Source organism: Microcaecilia unicolor, chromosome 12 (assembly GCF_901765095.1).
Source record: "Microcaecilia unicolor chromosome 12, aMicUni1.1, whole genome shotgun sequence".
In the NCBI taxonomy this organism is placed as follows: Eukaryota; Metazoa; Chordata; class Amphibia; order Gymnophiona; family Siphonopidae; genus Microcaecilia; species Microcaecilia unicolor.
In genome coordinates, this window is record NC_044042.1 from 14,432,176 (window position 1) to 14,454,453 (window position 22,278).

The window sequence follows — 22,278 nt, forward strand, 5'->3', positions numbered from 1 at the left end:
TCTGATACTTAAGATCCCAGAGTAAGCCGAATTTGCTAAACTTAATCTGACTGAAATGTACTTCCGAAGATTTATCTTTAGGCGTTCTGAAAGCCAGGCTTGTTTGTGGGCCCCTGGGCTGGAGTAGAGAACCACTGGGGTAGTTCAAGCTTTATTTTCTTTAGATTTGTAAGTGTTTTCCACATTCCTGAAGCGTCTCTCCCCTCTTCCCTTCCAAATGCCGCAGCGAATGGGAAGCTGCTGGGGAGCAGTGCTTCTGTTCTGGACTCCGCTGAGGAGCTGCACTGGGTAAAGCAAAGCTATGGAGATAAATTTATTGTGGGGTTACAGGGTGATGTATTTTTTTTCCTGTCAGAAGTCTGTTTAGCTGCTTACCACTGACCTTCATAATTTTGGTTCCAGGATTCTCATGGTCCTGATTGGCTGTGTTTAAGTCGCTGGAGAGGGCTCAGCCAGTCTCATCATTGGATTGGCCAGACATGCCATACTTCCTTCATTTTTCTTGGAAAGTATGGTCTTGCACTTGGGAGGAGCAATAGACTGTTTGACTGCAGCCAAAAGTGGGCGATTTTAATCATCTGAAAATAGAAAGGTTAATAGGTGCCATTGCTATAAACAACCATTGGGGAGATAAGTGTTTCTCAGGGGCATTTTGGGCAGAAATTAACCTCCTGGTCCCTTTGCCCAAACTCCAATATTCAATAACATTCATCCTGCTCAAATTAATTGGTAGCTTGTAGATCAGAGAAAGCTTAACCTTCAGCAACCAGCCATCCCAGTACCTGAACCTTGAAACCCAGGGAGCCATGGAAGAGCGTCGGCCGTATAAAAGCCTTAGCGGCCCTGCTGTTCAACCCGCTTCCTCCCACCTGCATTCAGTTTGTTTCACTCACTGCCTAATCTGCGTTTCAGGGAAGCTGCACACCATTAATGGTAGCAACTCTTCATCCACACGTAGCCACCATCACGCCGCAGTATGCGGTTCCATTTACTCTGAACTGCGCAGCCGGGCGGCCCGCGCTACTCGAACAGACTGCTGCAGTACTGGTAATTGCCTCACTTGATTGTGTACACTATTTTTTTTTATTTTCATTTATTTATTTTTTTGTTTTTTTGTGTTGTATTTTTTTCTTAGATCATACAGGAAGGTGTAGAAGCATGTGCCGTTTCGTGGCTGTGTTCTTGCTACATCCTTTAAGCAGCTTATTCATAATGTGTCATTGGAATTTTTTGTGCCCTCCCCTTTTCCCTCCCCAACATTGGCTGAAGCACTATCCTGACTCTCTCTTTCTCTTTGTAATGTGGCTTTTAAAATAATCCAGTTTTGTGGACTTTCTTCTTTTTGCCAGCCCAGTGTGTCGGTGTCCCTGTTTTCATCCAAAGTTCTGGCAGTATCTAGTACCCCTTCACCCCTTCTTCCTTGCTTTCTGTTGTCTTCCCTCTTGATGAAGAAAAGAAGTTTTGCCTTTAGCTTATCTCTCTGCCCTGGATTGCCAAAATGCAAATCAGTGTGTGATTCCCTGGTTGCTGTTAAAAGCTTCTTTGCATGTCAAAAGTATGTTCACAGTGCTCTTACACCCTTATTAACTTTTACCAGTAACGCTTTTTAAATTTAGTGCTTTAGCAATCAAGGTACTTTAACCCTTATTGGAGAATGACCTTCATCTCTTCAGCTTTGCCTTATAACCACTTGTCCGGGCGCCTTGTCCTCTTGAATCTGTTGCTTTCACACAGAAACCTATTTCTCTCATATTGCAGTCCCCAGTTAAAACTAAAGGTGAGCTCAGAATCAGGACTTTTAAACCTTCCCGATTTAAAAGGCCTTATTGAGCAATGATACTCCTCCGTTCTGTGCCAGTCTTTACTGCATAAGGGCCCAAAGTTGCCTGGTTTAAAACACTTCTGTGGAGATGGATTAGCTTGGGGCAGTTGGAATGTGACTTATGGTGATGGGAGAATTATGGACAGTACTCAGATCAGGAGTTTTTTCAAACCAAACTTTCTAAAGCAGATGCAGTGCTGCATTGTTTCCGTACAGCCATATGATACCATGCTATATAATGCACAGTAATCCATTAAATATTGCATGTTCCCTATATGATAGACTATTGAGGACAGTAATAGGAACAGCCCCCTTCTCCTCCCCCCCACCCCAACTACAAATTGGCATTTCATTGGCAAGGTGAAAGCACATGATAGCAGTTCTGGTCAGAACATGGCATCAACTGGACTGCAGGTCTTACACAGGGAAGAGTGCCTCCAACTGGTTATTTAGCAGTCAGCAGGGTTCAAGAACCCTGAGAGGATACTGCATTGTTAAGGTCCTTAACTATTACCAAAATCTGCAGCTCTGGCCTACATAACGCAGACAGCACGCTGATTTGCAAGACCTTGTGTTTTAAGAGCCAGTCACACTGGTCAAACCTGTGTACTGGGATTTTCTTTCTGAAATGTTTGTAAAGTGACAGTTCATTGTAGCTGCCAGTTAACATCCAGGTCCTCTTCAGTAACCTTTGATAGAGAATTTTAGGCTTGCATCTGGAATTTCTGCTTTGCAACCTGAATGGGTCCTGTTCAGAATGCCTGCGGCAGCCCATCAATATGAGTGGCTACTCATGTTGTGCTTTGGTATCCCACAATCCACTAGAAAGCATCCTAAATAAGCACTTGAAAGTCAGTCAGTGAAGTTTGTGATAATCCCCGATCACAACTACAGGTATAGAGTAATTCTGTCAGAGTTCATTGTTATGGTAAGGGGTGGAAAGAGAAATTGCATATACCTTTAATTCGTTAACTGATGCCGATGGAGAACTGAACACTTATTTCATAGATTATGCTACTTGTGGGTTGGCACCTGCACTTATAAAAAAAAAGTTTGTTCTTGTGGACAGAAATTGAATGAAGTTGTCCCCCCCCCCCCCCCCCCCAAAAAAAAAAAGTGTATACTCTTAATTAGAAGCTCATACAACAGCCACAGGGGCAATTAAAAAAAAACCTTTTTACAGATTTTCCTACCCAATAGTTGAAAACTATTGCATGAAATTAGAAAATCTCTGCCCCCCCCCCCCCCAAACACACAGCACCTAGCATCATCCTCAGAACTAGTGACCAGAGTTCTAACTTTCATCTGTCCTACAAATATTTTAATAATCTGGTTTGTAAAATTTTCTCTGATCCTTCGTGACCTGGACTGTCGAGGGCAGCTCTTTAAGACAACATGAGTACAGATTTAATATCAGCTGGCTATGTCCTACAATCTGAATGTGTCATTCTTTAATGCAGTCATTCCCAACCCAGCCCTTGGGGCATACCTAGAACCATCAGGACTTCAGAATATCCACAATAAATATGCATGAGATAAATTTGCATGCACTGCCTCAGTTGCCTGCTTCATTGTGAATATCCTAAAACCCTGATGGGACTAGTTGTGTCCTGAGGACTGGATTGGAAACGACTGCTTTAATGACTGCTACATGAGGCTTTTTCACCGTGTTTTCATGTTATCTTATAGATGGCACCCAGTCATAATAGTCCTGACAAAATAGCCTTGACAAAAAAGCCCTGCTAAAACAGCCTTGTAACAAAATAAGCCTTGTCATTTCACACCCTGACAAAATGGCCCCTCCCACAAAACAACCCTCGACAAAATAGCCCCCTACACAAAACAGCCCCCTAAGAAAAAATAACACATCACAAAAAATATAATAAACTACAACTGAAATCTTCACTGATAAAGACTCCTACCAGCATTCAGTTGCATAAAGCATCCTATATAATAATTCTCAACTCCAACATTCTGAGGCTGCCTGGAATCGTGGATCATGTTGGAGTAGATAATAGTGATGTCACACAACCCACACCAGATTGGCCAGTAGAAGGGAGAGGGGCGGAGCCACGATACAGGGAGCAGCGAATCAGCACAACACGGGGAATGCACAGCAGCAGGAACAGAAGCCTCTCTCACACAGTCACTCTCTCAAACATACACACTCAGAGGAAAACCTTGCTAGCGCCCGTTTCCTTTCAAACAGAAACGGGCCTTTTTGACTAGTATATAAATAAAATGCTATAGCTACCAACTGGTATTCAAGATCTGTTCTGCTGTTTAAGGAAACTATTCTTCCATCAACATGCTAATTAAAAAAACCCAAACAATATTGTCATCATTTTCATAGTCTTACCAACCTTATCCTGTTTGGCAAGGTAAGATTATTAGGAAAAAAAATGCAGTCCCATATTCTGGGCAGCCTGATCTGGCCTTTTTGTCGGGGGACTAATTTGTCAAGGGCTATATTGTGGGCAGGACATTTTGACAGTGGCTGTTAATGTCAGGGACTATTACTTTGGGAGCTTTTTTTGTTTGGAGCTATTTTGTCGGGGCTATTTTGACCAGTTACCCTTAGATGTATGTAGTTCTTTTTTGTTTTCAAGCCTGTTTTCTTCAGGTGTCTTATTTTTCTTGTTTCAATGGATTCATTTTCTTGGATTTTGTTTGACTGCAACCGCCAAAATATATATATATATATATATAACCACTCACCACTGACTGTCCATGTGTATATATATATATATATATATATCTGTCTAGTTTCACATTGGCTGGAAATCAAATTTACTATAAATGTTACTCCCACACCCAGTGGAGCATTAGCTTCCAGGAAACCATCAGTCACGTTTCCCACTGTCCTCCTCCCCCCCCCCCCCCCCCCCCCCCAAATCCGAGAAGAACTCCAGATAGAAGTTTACTTCTAAAGTTTTAGACGTCTGACTTGGAGCTCACCTTAAGTTTAAGAGTGTGTCGTACCGGAAGGCACGCCCACTCCTCTGTCGCTGCTTTTTACATAAGTTTGCATTTGAGTCATTGCTGAGCTTTGCATATTTTTTTGTCTTCCCTCTGTCATAACAGTTGGTCACTTGGAACGCCAGATTTTCCACAGCCAGCGGGGGACGTGGGTTCTTGCTGTGTATTAAACTATACGCTTTGTCTTGTGCAGGTGTTGGCTTTTGGAAAGACGCATGGTGTGACTTAACATTCAAACCTTTTTTTATTTTAATTTTGTTTTTACCTCTTTATTTAATACTGCTTATGTCGGCAGAGGGTGTTTGCAGTCTTCTGCTTGAAGGCTTCTTGTCCAGGATGTAACAGGTAGATCAGTAACTTGCAGAAATGTCTGGCTTACATGCGCACATGTCATAGACCCTGTGATGGCTATCAGGATAGCAGGTTCCAGTTGCGTTCCACTGAGGGAATCCCTCTACACGGAGGAGAGTTGATCTAAACTAGGGCCGGTCCACTGGAGCTGTTCTCGGAAAGCGCTTATTTTAGACACTGGCCAACAAAACGGCAGCTCAGATGGCCCTTCGAGCCTCGAAGTACAGTTATTCAACCTGAAGCTGGTGGGCATGTAATTTGGGGATTTTCCTTTTTAATCACTTAGGAGAAAATATTGGATTCTATCATGGGGGGACTTGTACATTATTGTACATAATACAAAAATGCACAATACAGCTTTTGTAAGGTGCCCAAAATAAGATTTTTACTTTACTTTCTCCTTGTTTCTGCAGACATGGAATTGACAATTTAGTTGTGCATTTCAGTAAGTAATAGTTTGGGGCTAGTAACTGGAGGGCATTTCTAACCCTCCCCCCCCCCCCCCCCCAAAAAAAAAAAAAAAAAAAGAAGTTTTGATAATATAAGAGTAAGGGGTCTATATTAAAACCCTATGTCTCAGAACATAATGCTGGAGAGATTCAAACACATCACCACATGGCTGAACAAAATTTTGTACGGTTCTCCATCTTAATGGGCTCACCTAAGATGATTTTGGGGTTGGGGGAGTACCTTTCTACAATATTTGGCAGAGTTCCCAAACATTACCTTGAGAAACGTAATTATTCAGTACAAAATGTGCTTCCGACCTCACCTTTTCATTCAGGGCCACCTTAGCTGACCTTTGCTCATCATTCCAAAAGTCTCGGAGGAGTCTTGTGCCTGCAGTGCAGTCTGTTATCCTTTTGTTTCTGCAAGTTAATGCTCTACAAATGGTTTTGAACACATTTTTTTTTCTAATTGTTTCAAAAGTAGATGCAGTTTAGTATAAAGGTGTTTCCCTCCCTCCCTCCCTCCCTCAGCAGGCATGGCCTGGGGCGGCACAGCAGATCTTACTCCCCTCCACCTGGCAGCAGCTCCCTGGGGTGACCCTGCACAACTCTGTCCAGCCCACGGCTGTGATGCCTGAGACCATTGCAAGCAACCAGCAGCTTGCAGACTGGAGGTGAGGAATTCCTGTTTCTGTTTTTGTTTGTTTGTTTTTGGGGGGGGGGGGGGGGTGGAAAGGCTTTACTATCAATTTAAAACCCATATCTTTCTCTTCCCTTTCATTTTTCTCTTGTCAAACATTAAAGCAATCAGTTGCCCTGCTTTTCTGATTTTTCTCTTATTTTTAGAGGGGAGGGTAAGGAATCAGGGTTCAAATCCCACCTCTCCCACTGGCTCTCCTTTGGCAAGCTACCTTCTGATGCCTCAGGTATCCACTTAGATTGTAATCTCTCTGGGGATCCGACAGAGTTCAGCATGGGAATCACACCCCAATGACTATTCCAGAAGCTTGAGAGTGGCTTACTGAGCATTCATACATTTTCCCACCTGCCATTGTGGTGCAGAACCAGATCGGTCATTTTTTTTTTTTTTTTTTTTTTGCAGAGCAGTGTGGATGCATCTTCTGCTTCCTCCACACAGCTCATGTCTTCAAGTGTAATCACATTTGCGATGTTCTGTTCTAGCATTTTGTGTGTACGTGTTTGCGCGGGGCCAGTGTTCCCTTCTCTTCCCTTTTTATTTCCCTAGACAGATTTTTTGACACTTTTAAGTCTTCTTTGTTTTTCTGCAGCCCACTAGTCCTCAGATACCCAGCCATGGACTTTTTCGAGCCATTTTATTTCGCCTCTGTTATTTTTCCTACCATGTCCCAGAAAACTTCCATTGGTTTTAAAACCTGCACCCAGTACAGCATGACCATGTTTCTTGTGGACATCCATAATTTGTACCTGGGGCCCAATCATAATCCGTCTTCTTGCTCCCAGATGCCGAAAGATACATTGGAGGTTATGAAAAGCAGTGCAAATGTTGTTTTGGCGCTAAGAATTCTGGTCCATCAACCAAAGCATTAGAAGTATCGGTCTCTGACTTCATGAGTAGCAATCAGATACTGGAAACTCATTAGCATCGAGAAGGCCTTCACCTTCCATCAATACCAGATCCTGCGATTGAGTATCCCCCAGTTCCCTTTCAAGGATGAGGAAGGATTCGTCATCGATGCTGAGGGAGTCCAGTGCTAAGCATTGGGCAGAGGCCAAGAAGCATAGTCATCGATCCACCTCAAAGTATGGTATCGAGAGCATACATACCCTCAAAGCACCCTCAACAAGATGACCACTCATCCTCCCTGGATCCGTGTGGGTCACAACAGCCTCCATTGAGCTGAGACCAGGTCACTGATACTACCCTGATGATTTTGAAAGATGTGACTGCTGTTGCTGAGCCCCAACCTTCATTGATTGCCACTCTTAAGGAAAGGCACAGGTCCATGCTTCAGGAGAGATTGAGGCGATTGTTTGCTCAGCAAGAAGCTATGGCATCGAGGGTGTCAATTCCAGCTCTTTGGGAGCTCCAGCCTGTTTTGAAGGCCCATTCATTGTCAACACCAAAGCCTCAAAGGGCCTCAGAGCCAGTCTGCACTGAACATGTCCTGCCCCAGGCCTGACCACAGTGTCAGTTGTGTAAGGCAGGCAGAGACTCTGATGTCTCCAAGTCAGTACTTTTATGAAGCTGATTCTGACTGCTTCTGGTTGTATGAGGAAGTACCTGGGTCCCCTCAGTTTTGTGTGGGAGATGGTTAAGTCCATCCGATTGACTTTGAGACCGAGGATGAGCCTAAGGCCAAGATGTTGGAATACTTCTGTTTGATGCCCTCGCACTCCCCCCCCCCCCCCCCCCCACACACACACTTTGAAGGAAGCTGGGACAATGCCCATGCATAGAATCCTTAAACTTGTGCAGATGAAGTAGTGGGAGACCCCCTTCACTTGTCAATAAAAAGGTTGACTATGTATACAGTCCAGAAGGCTATGTGATTTGGGAAGCACCAGCTTTCTCACCATTCTGTGGTGGTTGAGTGCACTCTGAAACAAGCCAAGAGCTTCAAGACTCAATCTACTGTGTTCCTGGGGGGGAGGCTAGAGGCTGACCAGGTTTAGGATTTGGCGCCAAAACCAGCCTGAAGTTCATACTTGGCAATGTTTCAGCCAAAAGTGCCAGTACATCTTTAGCTGAAACGAGCCCCACCCCCCAAACAAAAAGCATGCTACTTTCTACTCTCTGCCCCCCAACACAAATCATGATCGCACTTTACTCCCCCCTCCCCATGCAAAAGGCGCCACCCTTAGGCCCTCCCTGGGCCTAGCTTAGAAGCTGTGGTGATCTAGTGGCCTCATAGGGACAGCCAGTTGTTCTTACTCATGCCAGCTCCACAGTCAAAATGGCTACAGTTTCCCATGGCAGCCTCACAAGACCGCCACAGGAAGCCTTGACTGCCATTTTGAGATTGTATCTTGCAGAAGTCCTGACCAGCTCCGTCAAAGCAAAGGATGAGCTTTTGAGTGGCTCCAGGAGAGCATAGCCGCAATTCCTGTGACTGTTCCAGATGACCTTCTGATAGGAGGGAAGCTGAAGTTTTTTTTCAACAAAGGTAGCCCCTTGTAACCTGAAGACGGTGGAGTTCTCAAAATAGCCTGGACAGAGTCTCTCCAAATTGCCCACCAAGAGCATAAAAGTTACGTTCTCAGCAACAAGAATTTCTTATAAAGGAACTCTCTTCCCTTTTATAGACCAAGGCAGGGGAAAAAGGGAAGGGATTTTACCCAAAGTACTTCCTGGTCACCAATAAAATGGGAGGATATCTTCCCATCCTAGACTTACGGTCCCTGAACAAGTACTTGGAAAAGGAGAAGTTCAGAATGATTTTCCTGTGACCATATTTCCCATGATCTAGGAAACAGATTGGCTATGCTCTGTGAATCAAGGTCTCTCGGTTCTGCACCAGACTGGGCTCACATGGCAGGCTAGCCTCAGATGCTTTTCTTTTCAGTTGGGAAAAGGGTCTTCTGTATTCATATTTTCCAATGCTTCTTATAGTGAAAACTCTCAAGCAGCATCTGGGGTCCATGATTCTCATCATGCTTTACTGGCAGCAGCAGATATGGACCCATGGCAACTGGAATGCTTTCTGACCTTCCATCACTCAGAAAGAGGAGTCCTCCTTTCTACCTCTTGATGTTGAGAGGTAAAAAGACTCCATGGGCTTACCAGAGGGTTTCTCTCAGGTCCTGAATACTTCTAGGAGAGATTCCACTAGGAGGTCATATGGATTCAAATGGAAGAGGTTTATTGCATGGTGTGAGGGCAAGGCCCTAGATGCCCTTTTTTTCTGTCCTACCCCAAAACTGCTTGAGTACCTTCTATACCTATCAGGTCTCAAGACCAATTCGGTAAGAGTTCACTTCAGTTCAGTTGGAACTTGTCATAGTATAGAGGGTAAGCCTATCTCTGCTTATCATTTAGTTGTTTGCCTTATGAAGGGCTTCTATTGAAAGATCCTATCAAGTCCTCCACGGTGTCATGGGATCTCAGTGTTTTCCTTACTCAACTGATGAAGCTCCCTTTGAGCTACTTGATACCTGTCACTGGGGAGGTCTTGGTTTTTTTTGTGGTGGTCAGTTCAACCCACAGTATCCATGAGCTCCAGTTCCCAGTAGCTGATCCACCTAACACTGGTTTTGCATACTCGTCCACGTTCCTTTCTAAGGTAGTAATGGAATTCCATCTTGACCAGTCAATTGTTCTGGCAACATTTTTCCCAAAGTCACATGCTTATTAAGTGAAAGCGCACTGCACACTTTGGACTGCAAGAGAGCCTTGGCCTTCTCTCTGGAGCAGACTAAAGCCTACAGAATGTCCACCCAGCTTTTTGTTACTTTTGACCCCCATTAGTCAGAATAACTGCATCCTGCTTGTCTTCTGAGAAAGCAAAGTTACTCACCTGTAGCAGATGTTCTCTGAGGACAGCAGGATGCATATTTTGACTGCCCTCTTCACCTTGTATTTGCATTGTGGATCCACATGGCGATGGTGGGTGACACAGTGAGCCACTCTTGAAGGCTTCCGGAATGGTCGCTGGGGAGCAGTTCCTGCGCTGGGCTCACTCAGAATATGCATCCTGCTGTCCTTAGAGAACACCTGCTTACGAATGGGTTATTTTGATGTTATTATTTTAATTTTATTAACGATGTTATTTAATTATTGTTTGTTGAACCTTTTTTGGCTCTTCTCTTGCTAGTTCATTTAATAATAACGTAGGACAGCTTTTAGAAAGATGGGCTAAGAAACCATAATCATTCATTATCGTATATTCATTAGCTTACATGGAAACGCAACACTCGGTATATTCGAGGAGAGTAGAGGCACCAAGACACAGAAGAGAGTTCAAGGACGCCTTTATCTCACTTAGCTACTTCACTAGAATGAGTTTTATGTTAAATGGGCACGCCTACTTGAATTGTGCTTGTAAAACTCCCAATCCAGCATTACACTGACAAATGTGAAGCCCCTTTCCGAGAAACAGATTTTCAAAAACAAGACCCCTGGCTGTACTAAAACCTACATCTGTCTTATTCCTAGAACGTAGGAACAAAAAAGATGTGGCAAAGTATATTGGACAAAACAGGAAGGTGATAAGGTGTAAGACCTTGAGACCTAAATGCTTGTGATGTTGGCTTCATTGCTATTCAGCTTTCTGCCCATGTGAATTGTTTGTATTCTGTGCTGTTATCTCTTAGGAGTGCCCATTCCCATGGAAACCAGTACAGTGCCATAATGCAGCAACCACCCTTGCTCACGAACCACGTCACGCTAGCTACAGCCCAGCCTCTGAACGTTGGTGTCGCACATGTTGTGCGGCAGCAACCCAGCGGGGCCCTGCCTGCCAAGAAGAACAAATCACAACCTGCACAAGCGCCGGCCAAGTAAGTGGGGCATAATATTGACATTACCATTGGTAGGTGCCAAATGGGTAAAAAGGCTGCCAGCTTCCCAGCGTCCTCTGAATTTTTATTTTTGCTTCTTAAGATGTGCGGTTGGGGGCGAGGTTTAAAGCTGTTTACAGCACCATTTAAACTCACTGCAGATTCTTCATCTGAATTTTATTTTTGTTTCCCACCCATGATCTCTGCTGCATCTCTGTAACCCTGGGACTCCCTACTACTCATAGGCTGTGCTTTGTCACTGTAACCCTGCAGTTCTCTCCTTTGATAGGCTCTGCTACATAACCATAACTCTTAAGCTCCCTTCCACGCATAGACTCTGCTGTATCTCCATAATCCTGCGATTCCCTGCAGCTCGTAGGCTCGGCTGCGTCTCGCTAACCCTGCGATTCCCTGCAGCTCGTAGGCTCGGCTGCGTCTCGCTAACCCTGCGATTCCCTGCAGCTCGTAGGCTCGGCTGCGTCTCGCTAACCCTGCGATTCCCTGCAGCTCGTAGGCTCGGCTGCGTCTCGCTAACCCTGCGATTCCCTGCAGCTCGTAGGCTCGGCTGCGTCTCGCTAACCCTGCGATTCCCTGCTGCTCGTAGGCTCGGCTGCGTCTCGCTAACCCTGCGATTCCCTGCAGCTCGTAGGCTCGGCTGCGTCTCGCTAACCCTGCGATTCTATGCCACTCTGAGGTTATGTTGTCAGCCTGTCCCTAGGGAGTAACCCTGGGAATAGAATGACAGCATAAATTTCAGATGAATCTGCAAAGAGTTTCCCAACCCAACAAACCACAAACTCGCTCAATTTTGAAAGAAAGCTGCCCCAATGAGGGAAATACAGCACTGCTGAGGCTGTGTTCTGTGTTCTTCTAGGACCCTCGCTGCTTTGGATATCGTACCTTCCCAAGTTTACTCCCTGGTGAGGAGCAGCCCTCTACATGCCTCCTCTTCTTACAGTGGGCTCCTTCCAATCCAGGAACAGCGTCAGCCAATCGTAATTCCAGACACCCCCAGCCCCCCTGTAAGTGTCATTACCATTCGCAGCGACACCGATGAAGAGGAGGACAGCAAGTATAAACCGGGAAGGTAAAATACTGATGTGACTGCGGAAGGTTGAACTTTGGGGGTAGGGGAGACAGATATATAGGGAGAGCGAAGACACAGGCAAAGGTGAGACTCAGGAGGAGAAACTGGATTGTATGGGAGGTTGAGCAGAAGAGGGGAAACATAGTTCCCTTTAGGGAAAGGGTGAAGGGAGATGGGGAGTGGTGATAGGAGTGAGGTAAATAAAGGAAAGAAAATCAAATATTGTACTCCAGAAAAGGAGTTATAAATAAAGAAGGCAAACAGGCAAGGGTTGAAAACCATTTTTTAAAATTTAAATGTGAAATATTTTGATAGATTGAATGCCTTTTTGGATATAAAATTCTGTAAAATGTATGTTAAGTTATGCAAGTGTGCCAGCAGAGCAACCAGAGAATCTTAAAATTCATTTTACAGAATTTTCTGACCTTTGTGGTAATACTAACAGCTGCTGCAGGATCCTGGACATCGGGTAAAAGCCTTTTCTGTGCCTTGGGATTTCACACTGTCTCTCTGACCTTGGAATGTCACGTCTCCCTGCCTATAAGTATAGCATAACATTTATTTTTCTATTCCGCATATGCCTAGGAAAAAAAATCAGGTTCAGTGCGGATTACAATTTAAAAGAGCTGTGGACAAAGACCCAGAAATTACAACCAAAGTATACAGTTCGATCAATACATCCACCTAAATCCGCTAACATAAAAACTTTTTGAAATAGAAAGGTTTTTAAAAGTTTTTTCAAAATTTTCTGTAGTCAGAAATAGCCCTAAATTGGGTTGGAAGAATTCTCCAAAGTTTTGCAGCCTGAAAAGTGAAAGAGGAATTGAATAGTTTTGTTCATTTTTTTCTCCCTAGGATTTAGAAAATGAAAGGGACTAACGTATCGGGGAAAGTAAAAAAAAAATTCATACATATATAAGTTGGAGGATCACCTTGTAAAATCTTAAAAGGAAAACAATAAAACTTAAATAATCAGAGCCACACGTAAGATAAGAGTGTAAGTCTTGATCTGCAATACGATGCAAAATATTGCCACACTGGGCCAGACCAAAAGTCCATCAAGCCCAGCATCCTGTTTCCAACAGTGGCCAATCCAGGTCACAAATACCTGGCAGAAACCCAAAGAGTAGCAACATTCCATGTAGAACCCCAAAGAATAGCAAGATTCTAGAATTCTAAAGAATAACAAGATTCCATGTAGAACCCCAAAGATTAGCAAGATTCCATTCAGAATCCCAAGTACATAAGTGTTGCCACACTGGGACAGACCAAAGGTCCATCAAGCCCAGCATCCTGTTTCCAACAGTGGCCAATCCAGGTCACAAATACCTGGCAAGATGCCAAAAAAGTACAAAACATTTTATGCTGCTTATCCCAGAAATATTTTCCCCAAGGTAGAAAAGCTTCAAAAATGCCCTCGTTACTTCTGCTGCTGTTTCACTGTGTTTTATGAGGGAATTGGAATAGAGGTGGATTCAGGTAATTTAAATTTCTTACCCATTCTTGATTTCCTGAGTCCTAAGAGAGATGAATTCCGAACACTCCTCTTCCTGTCTGATCACTGTTCTCGTAGCTTTGCTTCTCTCATCTCAAGGTTCCCAAGAGGTCATTGAAGCAGAGATAGTGTGAATCCTAATCTGGAAATAGCGACCCAACAGCTTCTCACTTGTCCTAAAATGTGTAGCTTAGACACTACAGTCTAATAAAAGCCAACTTCACAGCCCATGTGGCAGTACAGTGAGATGGAAGTTTGGAACCTGGATGCCTCATCTCTTGCTGTGGCGACCAGGTTACATATTCATGAGTTTCAGAAGTGCATAGGGAGAGGAATAGCTAGTAGGAAAAATGAGGTAATGTCCCTGTATAAGACTCTGATCAGACCCTATTTAGAATATTGTGTACAGCTCTGGAGACTGTGTCTTCAAAAAGATGTAAACCAGGATGGAGTCAATCCAGAGGGCAGCTACTAAAATGGTTAGTGGTCTTTGTCATTAAGCGTACTAGGACAGACTTACATACTTTGGAAGAAAGGTGAGAGAAGGGAGACATGATAGAAACATTTAAATACCTGTGTGGCATAAATGCACAGGAAGCGAGTCCCTTTCAATTAAAAGAAAGCTCTGGAATGAGGGGGCATAGGATGAAGGTGAAAGGGAACGAACTCAGAAGTAACCTGAGGAAATACTTCACGAAAAGGGTGGTGAGTTCGTGCAGTGGCCTCCCAGTTGAAGTGGTGGAGAGCTATACATGAGATCTCTAAGGGAGTGATGGGGAAAGTAGATGGAACCTAACCTTTCGAACACATAGGTTGCCCCAATCTGACCTATCTGATTAACTGTACATTTGTCTTTTTAGATTGTAAGCTCTTCGAGCAGGGACTGTTCTTCCATGTTAAATTGTACAGCGCTGCATAACCATAGTAGCGCTTTAGAAATGTTAAGTAGTAGTAGATGGCATGGATTGGCAGACTGGATAGGCCATATGGTCTTTATCCGCCTACATTTTTCTATATTTCTATGTAAGTGTCCTTTCCAGGAGCGTAGCTACGTGGGGCCACAGGGGCATGGGCTCCCACAGATTATGCCCTGGCCCCCTCTACATTTGATCGTCCACCCCCGCCGCCACATCAGGTATCTTGTTTGCTGGCGGGGGTCCCCAAACCCCGCCAGCCGGTTTTCTTCAGCGCCGGTCAACTCCGGCGCCTTCGTTGTGGGATCATCTGTTTCTGACGCCTTACATCCTGCACCGTGCATGTAGCCCTGTGCAGGACGTAAGGCGTCAGAAACAGATGATTCCACAACGAAGGCGCCGGAGTCAGCCGGCGCTGAAGAAGACTCTTCGGCTGGCGGGGATTGGGAACCCCTGCCAGCAAACAAGGTACCTGATGCGGGGGTGGGGGGGGGGGTTACGGTTGCGGCGGCGGTCCAAAGTGGTGGCGGCGGCGGCAGTGGGAGGGGTGCGGTTGCGGCGGGGGGGGGGGGGGTTGGCGGCTAAACAGTGCCCCGCCCCCCCTCCTGCCGAGGTCTGGGTACGCCCCTGGTACTTTCTCCATTAAGCTGCGCAAAGCAGACCCATGCTTCACTTGGACTGTAATCCATTTAAAACATGTTCCTTTTCTAATATTTGCATATGGGTTGCAACTCTTTTTAAATGTGATTTTTTTTGTTTGAAAGATGTCACAACATACAGAGGTGGCAACATTTTATGTAACGCTTGAACATATTCCCAAGTAATGTGGCAAAAGAGCAGTTTCATGTTCTGATAACTTCCCATGATTTAATCCTGCTTTGTAAACTTTACAGTAATATTACATTAGATTTTCAATTTGTCACCCTATGTTAACAAAGGCAACACGGCATTAATGGCAATCGAAGTGCATTAAATGGTACGATTGCTTTGTATTTGGAAATATGCAATCTGTTTTGCCCCTCCCACCCACCTCTCAGTTAAACCTGCTCCATTAAATGTTCCTTTTGCACATCTGAATATTGAAAGATGAAAAGAAGTGATCATAAGAATAAAAAGTGGAACAATCTTTTCTCCTTCTGAAGAGAAACAAGCCACTGGTAATAATCATATGCACTGTATGTTGAAGTGTTACAGAAACCAGAAATTTACTTACTTCTGGCATTTTGCTGTTGCTTCTCTTTCATCTTGTACCTAAAAAGAAACTCGTAAAGCACCCTGTGCTAAAATTGGAGATATGACCTAGAAATACCCAATGAAAACATATGTTGGCAGTGTCCCTCCCCCATCCCACCCCTTATAAGAGGAAATGGATTGATAAGATTAAAAATGGGAACTTAAAGTGGTAAATTTGATTCCTCCTTCAGCTCAAACATGAAGCAGAGATCCAACGTCATCAGCTATGTGACAGTCAACGACTCGCCCGATTCCGATTCTTCCTTGGGCAGCCCGTATTCTGTGGATCCCCTGGCCACGATGAACAGTGTGTTGGAAATCCCCAGCCGGGTGGAGCAAAGTCAGACTTCCAGTTCTCGCACAATCATTGTACCACCTTTAAAAACTCATATTCATGACTGTACAGTGGATAACCACGTCTCAGGTACCTCAAGAGTTTTCTGCAGTCTTTCCATGTCTACTGAGACGTATGCTGGGTACATGACACTAGAAATCAGACCTCTTCTTATGGAGCCTGGGGAGCAGTTACACAAGCTTTCTCCCATATGCTGCCTTATGTGTGCTCTGTAGGCACCACCTCTGAGGGCGTGAGATTTATTGGGTGCCTGGGTAATTTTTGGTAGCTTTCCTGAGACTGCTGTTAAAGGTGCCGATTAGTGATGTTGGGTTGTTAAAGGGATGGTGATCCGCTCTAAGATTCACTCACTGTTCAGTATAGTCAGAGTTTAACTGGCAACTAGAGAATCACGGGGACAAAGTTGTCCCCGTCCCTGTGGGTTCTGTTTCCGTCCCCACCCGATCCCCGCAAGTTCTGTCTCTGTCCCTGCCCCGTCCCCGCACGCACTGTCTCCGTCCCTGCCCCATCCCTGCAGGCCCCATCTCTGTCCCTGCCCCATCTCTGTCCCTGCCCCATCCCTGCAGGCCCCATCTCTGTCCCCGCCCCGTCCCGTCCCCATGGGCTCTGTCCTCATCTGCAGAAGCCTCAAACAATTATGATTTTATATTTAAATCTTTTTATTAAAAAAGTATAAAAAGGAACAATATGCTGTGCAACTGTTGTGTAAAAATTACAAATAGAAAAAGAAATAACAATGAGCAGCTATAATAACCCTCCTCACCACCACCCTCTACCCTTCCAACCCTAACAATAGCTAATTTCTACTACCCCAAGGAATCCTAACCCACCAAATTAAAATATCCAGGGGTACAAAATACAACTTGTTCTCTATGCCCTAGAGGGGAGAAATATGCCCTTTGAAGCAGTGTTATGATTTTTTAATCTGTGGATGAATAAGAGGCCATCAACAATCTCAGGATTCAGTCTGGCTCTCCTGTCTTCCATAGTCCCTCCTGCAATAGAAGATGTCTTCTTAGAAGATGTGCTGGTAGCAGGAATGTACAGGATCCCCCAAGCAAATTTTGCTAGTTGTGGCCAGCATGTTTGCTTGTTTTTCCAAAAAAATCAAAATATCATTGTCTGCATCACTCAAACTTAAATAACAGTCCAGTTCATTAACAGGCTTCAAAGTAGAAAATGACACAAGAACAAAATTTGTCTCCGTGGGCTCTGTCCCCATCCCTACGGTTACTGCTGGTCCCCGTCCTCGTGTCATTCTCTACTGGCATCCTGGGAACCGAAAGCTCTCCAGCCTTTTGGCAATCCATGGGACAATTCATTTAACTGGGAATATTTTTCGACAAGACATTTTCTTTAACTTTTATGCTTACACTGATCAGACTCTCAGCTGATGAAATGCCTTTTTTGTTTATTTGTTTTTCAGGCATTCCAACTAGTGTTAGCAAGGCAAAATCCTCCACAGTTAGTGGACAGTCATCCAGAATTTGTTCATCTGGATATCGCTCTCACCGTATGGTTAATGGCATGCAGCCACTGAACCTCAGCCAGGTAAAAACTTCCTGAACACACCTGTATTTCATGTTCTGAAAGTAGAGAGAGAGGTTTTTCTCTGCAGTGTCATTCTGAAGCACAGAGTTCCTCAGGTATGAGTAAGGAGTTGCAGTTTATTTGAGAGGTTCAGTCTTGTTCATACATGACCAGTGTCCACCAGAATTCCTTCTTGGCTACATTTAGTTTTCTTAGTTTATTGAAAAGGCTAGTCTGAGCTGAGTAGATCTATCATTGCGCATGAGGACAGGAAATCTGAATTATGGATGACAGCTACCAGGATCACTTGGTATTTTAGATGTATCAAGTTTATTTCAATGTACTAATCTTCCATTCGGAAGTACCATCTAGACGGCTTACAAAATCTTCAAATATAAGAGAAGGTAATAGTGTGTACACACAGACAAATAATCAGAGAGTGAGGTAAAAGGAGAGGAAATCTATTTAAGAAAAGGTAAGGGATGGAACAGACAGTAGGGATGCTCTTAGTTCTTCAAGAGAGATAGCTGGGTGTTCTGCTAAGAGAAAGAAAAACAAAATTAGAACCAGTCCTACTACTGTAACCAAATCACTGCGTGCCATAAATGAGTCACTTAACCTCTTAAAAAAGACAAGGAGGGGCATAATCGAAAGGGATGCCCAAGTTTTGCTGAGGACGTCCTCGCAAAATGTCCCCAACCAGGGGCGGGGAAACCCGTATTAGCGAAACAAGATGGACGTCCATCTTTCGTTTCGATAATACGGTCGGGGACGCCCAAATCTTGACATTTAGGTCGTCCCTAGACTTGGTCGTTTCTGATTTTCGACGATAATGGAAACCAAGGACGCCCATCTCAGAAATGACCAAATGCAAGCCCTTTGGTCGTGGGAGGAGCCAACATTCGTAGTGCACTGGTCCCCCTGACATGCCAGGACACCAACCTGGCACCCTAGGGGGCACTGCAGTGGACTTCATAAATTGATCCCAGGTACATAGCTCCCTTACCTTGTGTGCTGAGCCCACCAAGACCCACTACCCACAACTGTACACCACTACCATAGCCCTTACGGGTGAAGGGGAGCACCTCGATGTGGGTTTGTGGTGGGTTTTGGAGGGCTCACATTTACCACCACAAGTGTAACGGTGGGGGGGGGGGGGGGGGGGGCTGGATCCGCCTGCCTGAAGTGCACTGCACTCACTAAAACTGCTCCAGGGACCTGCATACTGCTGTGATGGACCTGACTATGACATTTGAGGCTGGCACAAAATATTTTTAAAGATGTTTTTTGAGGGTGGGAGGGGGTTAGTAACCACTGGGGGAGGAGGGGGAGGTCATCCCCGATTCTCTCCGGTGGTCATCTGGTCATGTCGGCCACCTTTTTGTGCGTTGGTCATAAGAAAAACAGGACCAGGTCAAGTCGTCCAAGTGCTCGTCAGGGACGCCCTTTTTTTCCATTATGGGTTGAGGATGCCCATGTGTTAAGCACACCCAAGTCCTGCCTTCGCTACGCGACCGACACGCCCCCGTGAACTTTGGTTGTCCCCGTGATGGGAACGCCCAAAATCGACTTTTGATTATGCCGATTTGGGCGACCCTGTGAGAAGGACGCCCATCTTGCGATTTGTGTTGAAAGATGGGCGTCCTTCTCTTTCGAAAATGAGTCTGAAGGTAATTCAAGGTGGAGCTTACTTTTTATGTGGGGTGTGCATGGCCAAAAGCAAAACTGCAGGACAAGGAAGTAGGGGTGAGCCAATAAAAATGAATGGTGGAATCTTGGAGTAAGAACTGATAAAACACTAAGTTTATTATGTTAAGATTTGTGTTTTCTCACAGCTTGATGCAGAGAAAGTATTTATACCAATTTATTTCCCTTCAAAAGATTACCAAGCCCCTAACCAGAGTTATCTGCATTTTAAATCACTCAGATCATTGACTGCTGATTCTGAAACATAAAACTATGTCAAATCTGAGTCTGGAATTTCCACCATCTTTTGGGGATTTATTTTATGTAGACGTACAGTCTTATTTTTAATCACAGTGTACTTTGTTTTACGAGTTCTTAATCCAAGGTTCCACGATTCATTTTTATTGGTCAACCCCTACTTCCTTGTCTTCCTTCCATGGAGACCTTTCTCCTTTTTTTGTTTTCTTGTTTAAAAAGCAAAGCTGCTTCATAGTTGTTTACCAATATTATAACCAACCCAGCGCAAAACCAGCTCTGAATGTACGTGAACTGGGTAACTGTTACGAGAGAAGCCTCGGCAGTGACTCGTTTCACGTCAGAACCATTTATTTCATCATCGGCTTCAACTGCTCTCACAGCATTGCCAAAATTCCACCCTTTATCTCTGTAAAGCTTAATAAAAGTTTTCACTTATTTTATAATGCTTCAGGGATAACTTAGAACAATTTTGCCAATCGCCTAGAACCTGTGCCAACATGACGTGTTCTAAGTTATTATTCAAGCATTCTAAGGATTGAAAAATGTTAAGCTTTACATAGATAATAAAGGGTGGAATTTTGGAAATTCTGTGAGAATAGTTGAAGCCGATGATCAGCTAAATGAGTCGTCGAGCAGTGGTTCCGACGCGAAACGAATAGCTGCCGAAGCTTCTCTCACAGTAGTTACCTAGTTCACGTACAGTCATTAAAAGATTTGGTTTTGAGCTGGGTTGTCTGTAACATTGTTATACAAGGATACCCCCACACATTGGGACATTTAAGGATTGGTTTATCATAGTTGTTTAAAGCAGAAGTTTCCCTATTTTGGGGCATTTTTTCATGTTCATTACACTATTCAGTTTTTAGGCACACGTATACATTGCATGAACTTAAAAATGTATACAGTCGATTGCACGCATATTAATTCATAGCCGTGTGCCTGGAGAAGCGATTTGTGGGCACGTCACAAATTTTTAGGCACCAAAATGCACTGTAGCCCATGCATGATCCCTATTGTATATGGATTACATTACCAGTAGTTAAAATTAGTGCTGGCAAGTTGCTTTGTATAATAAAAGAAAAGCCCTCTAGCTTAAGTTCTTAGGATTATAGCACCAAATGAAAAATTTACCGAATATCGTACAGCTTAAAATATAGTGTATTATTTTGCTGATCCTACTTTTTGCCCTGGGATTGGTAACATGAATCTTTCTACTCTTTGGGATTCAGGAATCTTGTTAATCTTTAAGATTCTGCCAGGTACTTGTGACCTGGATTTGCCATTGTTGGAAGCAGGATACAGGGCCAGATGGGATCATCGGTCTGACCCCAGTATGGCTATTCTTATGTTCTTATATAAGTTATGCAGCATAACGGTGCAGCCAGAACACCAGAGCAGCTTCCTGACTTTCTTCATGGCCTCTTTGTTTTTCTTCTCTCTACAGAACCAGCAGACGGCAGTGATGGCCACGCAAGACAGAAATGTCAACCCCGTTCCACGCAGGCAGCAAGCATACGTCGCACCCCTCCCGGCAGCAATTTCTCAGGCACCATTCACTTTCCAGCACAGCAGTCCGCTACATTCCACTGTGCATCCTCACCTGGCAGCCACGGCCACCACGCACCTTACCAGCCAGCCGCATATGTACAGTTACGCACCCACCACAGCTGCAACACTGGGCTCCACCACCTCCATTGCCCATCTTTTCTCTCCTCAGGGTTCCTCCAGACATCCAACCTATGCCACCCACCCTAGTACTCTTGTCCATCAAGTCCCTGTCAGCGCGGGTCCCAGCCTGCTGACTTCGGCTAACATGGCTCCTGCTCAGTATCCTCACCAGTTTGCTACACAGTCGTACATCGGCGCCTCTAGAGGATCAGCAATTTACACTGGATACCCCCTGAGCCCAACCAACATCAATCAGTTCTCTTATTTATAGCCCTCCAGAGGCTTCTTCGGTGCAGGCCTCTAAATGAGGGGGGAGCCATTCTGACCTGCTGACTGCTGCTGAGTTGCCTCCCAAAGCAACTTTTCATTTTCAAATGGATCCCTTTTCAGGATGTTTCTGAGCAGAGAAGATGCGAATGAGCAGGAGGTGCACTTTGTGTGTGTTCTGCTGCAAGACTTTATACTTTTATTGGTGACATTTTATTTTACCCATTTCTTTTAATACACAAAAGTCCTGTTTATTCAGAACAGCCCCATTTAATAAGCTGAATGGCAATATCTTTTATTTCCTTTACTAGGGGCAGATGGGCTACCGGTGTAATGATTTTAATGCACTTGTTTTTGGGTGGGATGGATCCTGCCATAAAACAGCGTTCAAGTTCCACTTTTTTAGCTTTGTGTTGCCATTTTTAATATGTTTTGAATACTTTCTGTTTTATAATGTAAGTAGCTGTTTGCCCCTTTTTAACGATATGGTTTTATACAGTGTTCTCGGTGATTTGCCGCTATTTCTTTGCTGGGTCATACAATACTGCTTCCGTTTAATATTCCATTAAGCCATAGAGATGGTTTATACCAGAAAAGTCCTCCTTTTAAAGCAGAAAAAAAGCTAACCAATGTGCACAACTCATCCAGGCATTTGTAATTACAGCAGATGTGTTGGCGTGAAGCTACATAAAACCCTTGTGCAAAA

The 22,278-nt window shown here is 44.3% G+C and overlaps 1 protein-coding gene across 6 annotated transcripts in view; it reads left to right on the top strand.

Annotated features, from left to right (window-relative positions):
* HIPK1 (homeodomain interacting protein kinase 1) overlaps positions 1 to 21,828 on the top strand; it is a 98,805-nt gene extending 76,977 nt beyond the window's left edge. For 2 of the 6 annotated variants that reach the window (XM_030221851.1, XM_030221852.1), the window contains exons 10-16: positions 913 to 1,047; positions 6,133 to 6,275; positions 10,894 to 11,079; positions 11,954 to 12,166; positions 16,000 to 16,232; positions 17,590 to 17,714; positions 21,082 to 21,828. In XM_030221851.1, the coding sequence (XP_030077711.1) occupies positions 913 to 1,047; positions 6,133 to 6,275; positions 10,894 to 11,079; positions 11,954 to 12,166; positions 16,000 to 16,232; positions 17,590 to 17,714; positions 21,082 to 21,576 (1,530 nt within the window). In that variant the 3' untranslated portion in view covers positions 21,577 to 21,828. The remainder of the gene's footprint in view (positions 1 to 912; positions 1,048 to 6,132; positions 6,276 to 10,893; positions 11,080 to 11,953; positions 12,167 to 15,999; positions 16,233 to 17,589; positions 17,715 to 21,081) is intronic. The other 4 variants (XM_030221854.1, XM_030221855.1, XM_030221853.1 and 1 more) reach the window with 3 other exon arrangements.
* The last annotated feature ends 450 nt before the right edge of the window (positions 21,829 to 22,278 follow it).